This window comes from Terrapene carolina, unplaced genomic scaffold, assembly GCF_002925995.2.
Source record: "Terrapene carolina triunguis isolate 2854851 unplaced genomic scaffold, T_m_triunguis-2.0 Scaffold58, whole genome shotgun sequence".
NCBI lineage: Eukaryota > Metazoa > Chordata > Testudines > Emydidae > Terrapene > Terrapene triunguis.
In genome coordinates, this window is record NW_020664409.1 from 64951179 (window position 1) to 64962228 (window position 11050).

The 11050-nt window shown below is 45.3% G+C and overlaps 1 protein-coding gene across 1 annotated transcript; it reads left to right on the forward strand.

Annotated features, from left to right (window-relative positions):
* Positions 1-2057: 2057 nt before the first annotated feature.
* LOC112125231 (fatty acid-binding protein 5-like) lies at positions 2058-10477 on the forward strand. Its single transcript, XM_026662772.2, has 4 exons — positions 2058-2359; positions 7303-7475; positions 8910-9011; positions 9718-10477. The coding sequence occupies exons 1-4, from the start codon at positions 2284-2286 to the stop codon at positions 9766-9768; spliced, it is 402 nt and encodes a 133-aa protein (XP_026518557.1). The 5' UTR covers positions 2058-2283; the 3' UTR covers positions 9769-10477.
* The last annotated feature ends 573 nt before the right edge of the window (positions 10478-11050 follow it).

Genomic DNA, 11050 nt, shown 5'->3' on the forward strand with positions numbered 1-11050 from the left:
GAATCTTTTTTAAAAAAACCTGGTTGATTGCGAGAGCTGGTCAAAAAATGGGATGATTTTTTGGCGAAAAATATGTCTTTTTTTTCAATAAATAATTTGGAATTTCAAAATTTTCCAGCTAGCTTCATGGATTAGCTTTGCTGCAAAATCTAATGCCTAAAGAGAGAACAAGACCAGTTGCTCCAACTGCACCAGAACAATTCAGAACCCTGACGTATCTTGGTGCAAAAACCCAGAACCAGCAAAGGGATCTTGCTGTATTCATTCAATTTTTGATTCTCAACTTTAAATTCCATGGCATTAATAGAAAACAAGCGTAGCTGCTTCTACTGCACCCAAACACCCCAGACCCTGGTGCATCTTGAGGTTTGTTGGAGCATGGATTTTTCTGGTCAAGTAGGAGTGACACCATGTGTTGTCTGTTTTGATAGCTTGGGGCCAAAAAAGTGGTAGGATCCAGCCACTCCAGAACTTGCATATGTATCTTTGGGGTGCCTTTGAGTAGGGATGCATTGGGATCTGTAATTTTTAGTGGAACTGGAACAGTTGCACTCCTCTACTTAGCTGGTAGAATTTTGGGAACAAAAAACTAGCTCGATTCAGCAGGGTCGAGATGCCAGATACATGTTTTTGTGGTGCTTCTGTGCCACTTTGCAGCAGCTAATAGCTGCTATGTTTTGTCTATTTAGTAGAATTTGGGAGCATTGCCATTAAACATTGGCAAGGTCCAGGTATCAGAAATGCATTTTTCCAGTGTTATTAGGCTGGGATGCATGCGGGGTTCAATTTTTCCAGTGTAGTGGGAATGGCGATCCTTGTTTTCTATTTAGATGTAGATTGTAAGCTCTTCGGGGCAGGGACTGTCTACTATTCTGTATCTGTACAGTGCCTCACACAACCCATTCTTGGCTGATCTTCAGGCACTACCATAAAAAACATGATTAATAAGAAATCATACAGTTTGGTGGTTGGAACCAGAAATTGCAAAGCTCCATGGATCCAGGTGCAAAATCCAGGTTTTGCATCAGTTTGTGCTGGATTTTCTGATGCAGTAAGAGCAGCTACACTTGTTCTTTTTTCAGGCATTGGAATGTGAGAGCCAAAATTAATAGGTAGCAGGTTTAAAACAAACACAAGAACGTATTTTTTCATGCAACGCACTGTCAACCTCTGGAACTCTTTGCCAGAGGGTGTTGTGAAGGCCAATACTATAACAGGGTTCAAAAGGGAGCTAGATAGATACATGGAAGATAGGTCCATCAATGGCTATTAGCCAGGATGGGCAGGAATGGTGTCCCTAGCCTCTGTTTGCCAGAAACTGGGATTGGGTGACAGGGCATGGATCACTTGATGATAACCTGTCTGTTCATTCCCTTTGGGGCGCCTGCCATTGGCCACTGTCAGAAGACAGGGTACTGGGCTTGATGGACCGTTGATCTGACCCAGTACGGCCGTTCTTATGTCCTTATGTTCAAAATTGAGTGGCTCTAGTAGGATCCATGCGCTAGTTTCTGCGTTTTTGTGGCATTCATTTGCCAGAATGCACGAGGGTCCAGGTACAGTAAGAGCAGCTAGACTTGTTTAGTTAGTCACTACAATTTAGAGTCTTACGGCCAAGATTTGGCTGGATCCAGCAGGATGCAGGGGCTGGATCAGGGTTTTTGCTGCACTGGTGCTGCAGTAGGCACCAGGGTCTGGAAGCGTGTGTGTGTGCTGCACTTGTTCACTATAGTGATCGTGGGACACTTTGGGGCTTGGTAACACAAATTGGCAGGATCCATTCCAGACGGCTGTAGCGTTACCTTTCCCCCGGTGTGACGCTGTTAGGGCTGCAGATGTTCTGGGAGTGGGGAGCTGCGCTGGAAAACGCGGAGCACGTGCACTTTTCCTTCGGGCTCCAGTAACCAGAGCACTTGCCTTTGGCAAGGCGGCAGAAATGCAACCTCGTCTCCCCGCGCTATGCCGACGCTGCACACAGCAGCAGCAGCAGGTCTCTGCTTGCAGGCGCTGACGGGGCGACACCTCGCCTGCCGCCCCCAGGCAGGCACTCTCCTGGCGGGAGTGGCGGTGTGAACCTCACCCCGCTCTGTTCTCCCGGGGGCTGATGAGCGAAGGGGGCGAGGGCCGGGAGTAGGAACCCCTGACGTTGTCGGTCCCCATTGGTTCTCTCCCGCAGCACATGTTCAGGGGCATCTGGATAAAGACGCCTCTGGCCCCCGTCTGCCTCCTACATCGTCCTCCAGCCTCCACCTCCTGCGGGACACCTCCTAGCGAGCCGGCACGATGAGCATAGACGATTTTGTAGGCAAGTGGAGCCTCATCTCCAGCGAAGGCTTTGAGGAGTACATGAAGGAATTAGGTAAGGAAGCCTTGGCGGGGCAGAGAGACCGTGTGGGATAAAAATCAGCGCTCGCCGTCTGTGGGTCTGAGGGAGGGGAAGGTGGGTGCTGGGGCTCTGTACTTCTGCTCCTGGATAGAAAATAAAGGAATGTCCCCCGCACTCTGGGCAGCCAGGACTTTTCATTCAGGAGCTCCCTGGCTGTTAGGTTTGGGGGAAGAAATGAGGTTTGGTGGACTCTGATTTCTGTGACTATCTCCCTAAATCCCATTGTTGCTGGCTGCCCGCTGGAAGAAAAACGCGCTCTCTCTCGTATACGTGTGTGTAATTTATTTGTATTGTCTGTATGGTCCTGGATGGATGGGGGGGGGGGCGGGAGAGAGGGCAAGGACCTAAGATTTAAGGTGCCCCTTCCTTGGCCCACTGGAGTTAGCTCCACTATGTTAGTTCATCTGGGATCCAAAGCTTTGTGCCTGGTTTCTTCAGCTCCTCAGATGGTCTGTCCAAGGTCTGCGGGGGCGTCTCGGTGCCTGATGCTAGGAGCCGCCTGGGAATAGGTTGCTAACTAAAGTGAAAGGAGACAATTCCCAGGGCGTCAACATAAAAGCAACCGTGCGACCTGGAGCAATGGCTTGAATAGCAAGAGCCTCTCTCCCCTGCTGGCTAAGCTGATGCTGGGCAAAGCACACTCTCATGGAGAGGGGACCTCTTGGAATGGTTTTGGTCCTGCTCTGGGGTTAGGGAGAGGGGAGAAGAACAGAAAACAAAATCTATCCAATATGCAGAAAATGAACGTGTGCATGTTAGTCTTTATTATACTGCACCTGAGATGGGTAGCGCCAATACATCTGTGCGTTCATTGCCTAAACAAAGCATCTGCTGTGAGGCATTTGTAACCTCCTGGTTTGCTGAATGTCTGAACCCCTGGGCCATAATTTGCTCTCAGTTCCACTGAAATAACTGAAATTCCTCCAGATTTTTATCAGTGGAAGTGAGAGCAGATTGGGACTCAGTGGTATATACACCTTGAATTTCTTATTGTTATAAACAAAGTAGCTTGCATATTATCTGGTTTGAGATGAGTTTTTGTGTTGTGCATTAAATCTGCAAAATCAGAGCACACTGGACTGAAACTGACTAGAATCACAGTTCCTTATATTAACATTTCAATAACAGATTGGAAACTTGTGTATGTGCACACATGCTTTCAGTTAAATGACAGTCTTTAGTGTTAAGATCAGGTGGGTAAATGATAGCATGAGAAGAGAATGGAGTGGGAAATCCCCAACTAGAACACACAATTATCAGCTTCTTCCTATTTTCTATTAAATTTGCGCTGTAATACTCTCACATGAATTTGTCTGATAGTAGATTATCAGAAGGGGTCATATCAATGCAGCTGCTACTGGGATACAAAATATCATTGAAAAGACTCTTTCTATTGCTAGATGTAAAATGTATCTGTATTCCTTAACAGTTTCAGTGGTAGCACCATCAGTTCACTTTCTATCCCAAGTATTTTCTTCCTGAATTGCCAATCTCAACTGTTCAAAAATCACAAGGGAGCCCCCTCCTCCCAATTCTGAGATTGGATTAAAAAACTGTTGGAGTCCTTTTAATTTCCCTTATGGGTTTTGAAACTTTTAGGGTCATGTTTTCAAGATGAGCTATGGGATATTCTGATGTGGGGCGCCCCCACTGAAGCTGTTCCCCTGTGGATAAATAATGAAAGAATCATTGGAGCAGGGGGACTGGGTATGCAGATAGCCTGGGGGGGGGGATGTACATTTGGCTACAACAGTTTAATGGCCTTACTGCAGCACAATGTGGTGTGATTGCTCCTTGCCAAGCCACTTGCCGTACTGACAGAAGACTGTACTGCAAGCCAGAGACAGCAAAATTAAAATTTACAGTCAATTTTTCAAAAAACTCCCTTAGGCACTTTTGAAAATCCTACCCTAAGTCTTAAAGAACTCACAAAGAACTTTTAAAAAAATGATAAACTGTTTAATTGTTAATAAATTGCCTCATAACAAGACAGTGCAACTTATGATATTGTAAACATTCATAGCAAAGCAATACAACTTCCTGCTATGCAGCTTATAACATTAAACAAGAGTGAGCACAGGCAATGTTTGTTTAAAAAAAAATCTAAATCCAGATCTTAAAATTCAGACCTTGCAAAGACAGTCTATGTGAAGTACAAAATATAATAAATCGTTAGTTTGAGGTACAAGTCAACCACATACTTGGGAAATTAAAAAGTTAAAGTGAACACACTAGGTCCTTAGCTCATGTCCATCTGTCTCCTCCCCCCATCTGCCCCCAGAAAACAAGTGTGAAAAGAAGTGGTAGCCTGAATTCTGACTTATTTTTTATCACCACCCTTAATGTGTTTATCAACACTTTTTAAAAGAATATTTAGGATAGTGTAGGGCATATTTAGGCTCCACATGAATTTAGATTTTAAATCTAAATAGTTTGCAAGATTAAATGCAGATTTTGCTAGGAGTATAGTTTTGAAGGAGCGAATGGCTCTAAATATAGTCTGCAAGGAATTGTTATCACTTAACAAAGAGCTCCTTCTACAGTTCCTGTCCAGATGATCAGTTCTAAATATTACCTTCAGAGCATGTCTGTCCACAAGCCACAGATTCACATTTTCAGACTCCACCTACAATCTTAAACATTACAAAGAGTTGGTTCTTCAATGATACTTCCACTTCCACCTGTGTCATGATTGGGTCTCAAGATTGCTTGGCTCTTCTGCCTTCCTGATTGGGGGCCCTAACCACTGGACTTGTTTTGGACTACTAGTTTTTCTGGACTACAGAGCATAGGCGCCGACTCCGTGGGTGCTCCGGGGCTGGAGCACCCACGGGGAAAAATCAGTCAAACTCTCCGCCCCGCCCCACCTCATCTCCTCCTCCACCTCTGCCTCCTCCCCTGAGCATGCCGCATCCCCGCTCCTCCACCTACCTCCAAGTGCTTGCCGCCGCCAAACAGCTGTAGCAAGCTCCGGGGGGGAGGAGCGGGAACGTGGCGCACTCAGAGGAGGAGGCGGGGCTGGGGCGGGGATTTGGGGAAGGAGTTGGAATAGGGGCAGGAAGGGGGTGGAGTTGGGGTGGGGACTTTGGGGAAGGGATTGGAATGGGGGCGGGAGGGAGCAGGGCAGGGCAGGGATGGAGTCAGGGCAGGGCCGGGGGCAGAGGGGGCTCAAGCACCCACCGTCGCCAATGCTACAGAGTCTCTCTTTCTCTCTCTCTCTCTGTGCTGCTTCCTCCCCTGCCCCTCCCCCCCAAATAACAGTTTCACTGAGTATAAATACTTATATAGTCATTGGGCCAGAGACAGAATGATTCTGTAGTACAGTGGTTAGAGTACCCATGTGGGATACCCCCGGCCATTTCCCTTGCTCTAATCACTCTTTCATTATTTAGCCACAGTGGAACAGCTTCACCAGGAGAGTGGGCAGCCCCTATTCAAATCCTTTCTTCCCCCTGCCCTTCTGGCAGAGTGGGGAATTTAACCTGTATAGCCCACTTCCCAGGCAAGTACTCGAACTACTGAGCTAAAGCTATTAAGTGGGCTTCTCCTCCTCCAGCTCTTTTGTGCACAGCAAGGCAGGCACCTAACTCATTCCTGCAAGAAACAGTTTAGGTGCTGGAGCCACCTGACTCCAGGCATCGGCTTTCTGTTCATGGATCACTATTGCTAAGCAAAGATAGGCACCTCCCTGCAGCCTGGACTTAGGCACCTATCTTGATGAGAGGGGAGGGGCTTAGTACACAACCCTCTCTTGAGCATCTCCCAATGGCTAGCTTAGGTGGCTCCCTGCCTAGCATGCTGGCTTTTGTGGATTGCATTTGAAGGCACCTGTCTCTCCCCATGCATTGTATTGGGAGCCTAAGTGCCTAACTCAGGCTTTGTGGATTGTAGCATGTTCCTGTGATTTTTCTAGTTGTCGCAATACTGAGCATTGTAATGCCTTTGTGGATCCAGGCCCTTCTGTTTTGGATGCAGCTCTCACCACAGTAATGTATGCCCGTATCAGCTTCATTTTGGAATGCTGCACTGTACTGTATGTGAGGGCACTTTAAGACTATTCAAACTACAGCTACTACAGAATGCAGCTTCTGACTTACTTAGTGATACTTCTTGCAGAAAGAATGTCACCCTGGAGCTCTTCATTGGCTTCCAGTTTATTGTTGGATGCAATTTAAATGGCTGATTAATAGCTGCTGTATAAAGCCCTGCATTGTGAAAGTCCTGAGTAACCCCAAAGCCTGAAACCTGTTGAGTTGGGTGAAGCACTCAAGCTAATGAGTCACTGGATTAATCAAGAGGGGGCTGGAGGCAAGGTGCTTTTTGATGAAGGGACCTCAAGTGCTTCCTTTTGTAGTGTGCTAAAGTCCTACTTTGTTGAATTCAAGTCATGCTCCAAAGCTCCAATTTTTCCCTTAAGCTTTTTTCTGCAGAGGGAAGTCTTCTAGTTTGGTTTTTTTATACTTTTGACATTTTACACACATGTCTAGAGTGACAGCTGCGTGTTCCGTAAGTAAGTTAGAAGAAATACATCTATATAATGAATATACATTTAATAAATTGTATATAAATATAAAAGTGGATTAATTTTACAGTTTGAAAAGTCAATTGGAGAACTCTTAAAACACAGTTTGCTTAAACTTGGACACAATCTTCTTGTAACACTACTTTACAGTTCTTATTTCCCCTTTTCCACCTTACACGTCAGTTTGTGTGAACGGAGATACTGCTTTTCAGGCGACCTGCAGTCCTATAGGGGGAGAAATAGATTTGATTTAGATCTCAGGAGCATTCAGGATGAATGAGTCTGCAAAATGAATTTCTCCTCCCTCGCCCTTTATAATTAAAAGGGATCCTCTCTCTATGTGGGCTTAGTGTTTAACTGTCTCCTCTGATATGCTGTTGCTTTTGCTCTGTAGGTGTGGGTGTGGCCCTGAGGAAAATGGGGAGCATGGCCAAACCAGATGTTTACATCATCAAGGATGGAGATACAATCACCATAAAAACAGAAAGCACCTTTAAATCTTCACAGCTCAGCTTCAAGCTGGGTGAGAAATGTGAGGAAAATACATTAGACGGCAGGAAAGTTCAGGTTAGTACAAGAGGTGTTTTTTTCACTGAATACACCCAGTCCACTGGAGTGGCTGGCTTACAGATATAAATGCTATTTAGGGACCCAGTCTCCCCCACTCTCTCTCATGTTGAGTAAGTACCCTGCTCTGTTGGTGGGTGGGGTACCCCTGTCATCACAAGCCCCATTGAAATCCATCAGTTTTTATGGACTAACCAGTCTACAAATGGTAAAATACTGAAACCAGATAAAGCCTGGTGTGTTTGGTTAATTATTTTCAGTTTGCATGGCCCCTGTGACGCACCTTGGGGTGATAAAACTGGCAGCCCTCCAGACCCATGTTAAAAATACCAAAGGCCAAATTTCACTTTCATTGAAGTTAATGTCAAAAAAGCCTTTTGATTTTTAACAGGAGCAGGATATGGTCCTACAACTAATCTGATGACACAATCTCACACACTTGAGTAACAAGTGGAATAACCTATATAGGGAGTAAATTAAATGTAACTCAGACTCCATATTCCCCGTCTTTACAAGAGTTCAAGTAGCTTCCAACTTGACTGATTAAAGGGACTATCCCTGGCAGCGCCGTATTATTGCCTAGGCCGACAAATTTATAGGGGCGGAAGCTCCCCTCCGCGCCCCGCCCCCCTGCTCCAGCTCACCTCCGCTTCCTCTGCAAGCGCTCCGCCGTGTCCTGTTTCTCTCCCCTCCCAGCGCTTGCGCCGCGAAACAGCTGTTTCGCGGGGCAGGGAGGGAGGGGGGTGGAGGGGGAACGCCGCGCACTGGGGGAAGAGGCGGGGCCGGGGGCGGGGATTTGGGGAAGGGATCCAATAGGGGAAGGGAGGGGGCGGAGTTGGGGTGGGGACTTTGGGGAGGGGGTTGGAATGGGGGCGGGAAAAGGGCGGAGTTGGGGTGGGGCCAGGGCGGTAATTATTTCCCGGCCTAGGGGCGGCAAAATTATTAATCCGCCACTGATCCCTGGGAGGAGGTGGCGGAGGGTGAAGAAAGATTATTCCCTCTCCATAGGATTCTCTCAGGCCAATTATCGCCTTGTGTGAATGCTGGCCACTTGCCAAGACCGTCCCACTCCTCACCTGTGCACTGGCAACCCATCTGCCAAGTGCAAGATTCAGATGTAGACGATACAAAAAGCCAAAGCACATGTATGAGGAGATGAACTTAGCACACTAAGCAGGTCTTGTTCACTTAAATTGTGCATGCTGTCAAAGTCATGTTTCATGTATAAATGTGCCAAAGCAGTGACTGAACAAGTAGCAAAGTAATGGAAGAAGAACAGGAGTCATGAGAAATGTAGAGTGAAATCCTGGCCCTACTGAAGTCAATGGCAAAACTCCCATTGGCTTCAGTAGGGCCTTGGAGTATAGTGTGGGAGTGTATCACCTCCACTCAAAGAGACCGAGTAAAATATGTAAGTCCTGCTTTTCTTTGCAGACTCTTGTCACCTTAGATGGTAACACACTGACTCAGCTCCAGGAGTGGGATGGCAAGGAGTCCACAATAACACGGAAGATAGAGGATGGGAAACTGGTGGTGGTGAGTGCATTCCTACTTTCTGATCATTGACTACTGCAAGACTGTAGACGATAGCAGGAATCTAACTTTAAAAGAGACTCAATCTATTATAAACTGCCATCTGCATCCCTGTATTCTGCAGTAATTTAGCCTATATCAGGGGTTCTCAACTTTTTTCTTTCTGAGGCCCCCCAATCTACTATAAAAATTCCATGGCCCACCTGTGCCACAACAACTGTTTTTCAGTAGATTAAAAGGCATTAGGGGGTAGCAAGCAGAACAATAGCCCAGGGCCTTATGCCACAGGGAACCCTGTGAAGCTAAATAGCTCGGGCTTTGGCTTCAGCCCTGGACAACGGGGCTTGGGATTCTGCTTTCTGCCCTGGGCCCCAGTGAGTCTGCTGGTCCTGCTCTCTGGTTTATTTTGGTGGACCCCCTGAAAGGTATATCTCCATATATTATTTATCTCATAGAACTGGAAGGGACCCTGAAAGGTCATTGAGTCCAGCCACCTGACTTCACTAGCAGGACCAAGTACTGATTTTGCCTGCCCCAGTTCCTTAGGTAGCCCCCTCAAGGACTGAACTCACAACCCTGGGTTTAGCCGGCCAATGCTCAAACCACTGAGCTATCCCTCCCCCCTGCTTGTGGCCCCCCCCCAGAGGGCCTTGCACCCCTGGTTGAGAACCACTGGCCCATACACTACTGAACTAATTTTTTTTTCCAGGAATGTGACATGAATGGTTGCAAGTGTAAGAGAGTCTACCAGAAAGCATGAGGACGTTGTCTCCATACTGGGTTGGAGCTTGCTACAAACCAGCTCAGTTTAGCGAACAAAGCTCCTCTACTCTCCAGGTTTTTCCTTTTCCCTGTTTTGTAGTATTTCAATGGACTGCACAGCTGTGTGCAATCATATTTCAAAGCGATGATGTAACTATTCTGAACGGTTGTGGCTGTTAAATAAAATTCTCAGACATATGAAGTGGAGCTGTTGTCAATATAGTGGAATTTTAAAGGTTTTCATTTTCAAGTGAAGATTTATAAAAGCTCATTAGTTATGCAGGGGAGCCTAAAATCAGTATTAAATCACAAATGATGGGGATATCATCTCACTGGAACAGTTAAGGTATAGTTAACAGCAAACTGCATTTTGGTTCAGCTATTCATATTTCATTGATGATAAAGGTAATAAAATTGTATCAAGTGGAACAATCATTGTTATGGTGCAGAATCTTTCTAACTGCTTTAAGATAGTGCCTGTTGCAAAAGTAGTAGAGTTGAACTGGTACAAACTGAGAGGAAAACTTCATCCATTGTGTTTAAACAGCTGAGCATATTTTTAGTTGGTTGCTTTCTGGTGAGAATCAACACCCCCTAACCCAAATAGTCAGCTAAAAAGTTAAAAGCCTCAATTTTACTTGCTCAAAACATTTGGTAATGCAGTTTATATGCTTACAAGCGCAATAATAAATTATCACAAATATTAATGTCTTGGTGGTTATTTTTTATAATGATTGGGAAGTGGTCAAAACAGATCCTGTGAAATTGCTATTCTACAAACTGTAGATTGTTTAGTGCTATCAGACTAGACTAACTTTTTTTCTGAAAGCTAAAACTGGCTGGTAAAATTTTTAACAGGATTCTAAATAGTAGGTTCAGAAGAATCTACAGAGTCATGTAATCTCTCTGCTTGCATTTTGCAGAACTAATCACTACCTCCTTCCTACTGATGTCTTAGCTAACCACTGCAAGTACTATCTGGTGTACTAACCAATTGTTCTATGTGTTAATGCTACCTAATATGGAACCTAAATTTTTCCTTCCATAAGATAAGAAGAAATGGCCTAAAGTTAACTTCTTATGAGTTTGTGAATAATCCCCTTTATTTACATTATCATCAGGTATTTATAGATGGATTGTAGTTCTCTCAAGATTATTTCCTAGATGCTTTCTTCATATGTTTCATATTTCTTGATGTGTTTTCTTGAACTGGCCCATCTTTGTATCATTTTGGTCCTTTTTTGTATTTTTCCTCAATTTTATTTTTTTTAAGCTTCCCT

What these genes read in the sequence shown, in the direction of transcription:
- LOC112125231 (XM_026662772.2), top strand. Translation starts at nt 2,284, where the DNA reads ATGAGCATAGACGATTTTGTAGGCAAGTGGAGCCTCATCTCCAGCGAA. An exon ending in TAGACGGCAGGAAAGTTCAG is followed by an intron (nt 7,476 to 8,909) that starts GTTAGTACAAGA and finishes TTTTCTTTGCAG; the next exon opens with ACTCTTGTCACCTTAGATGG. An exon ending in AGGATGGGAAACTGGTGGTG is followed by an intron (nt 9,012 to 9,717) that starts GTGAGTGCATTC and finishes TTTTTTTTCCAG; the next exon opens with GAATGTGACATGAATGGTTG.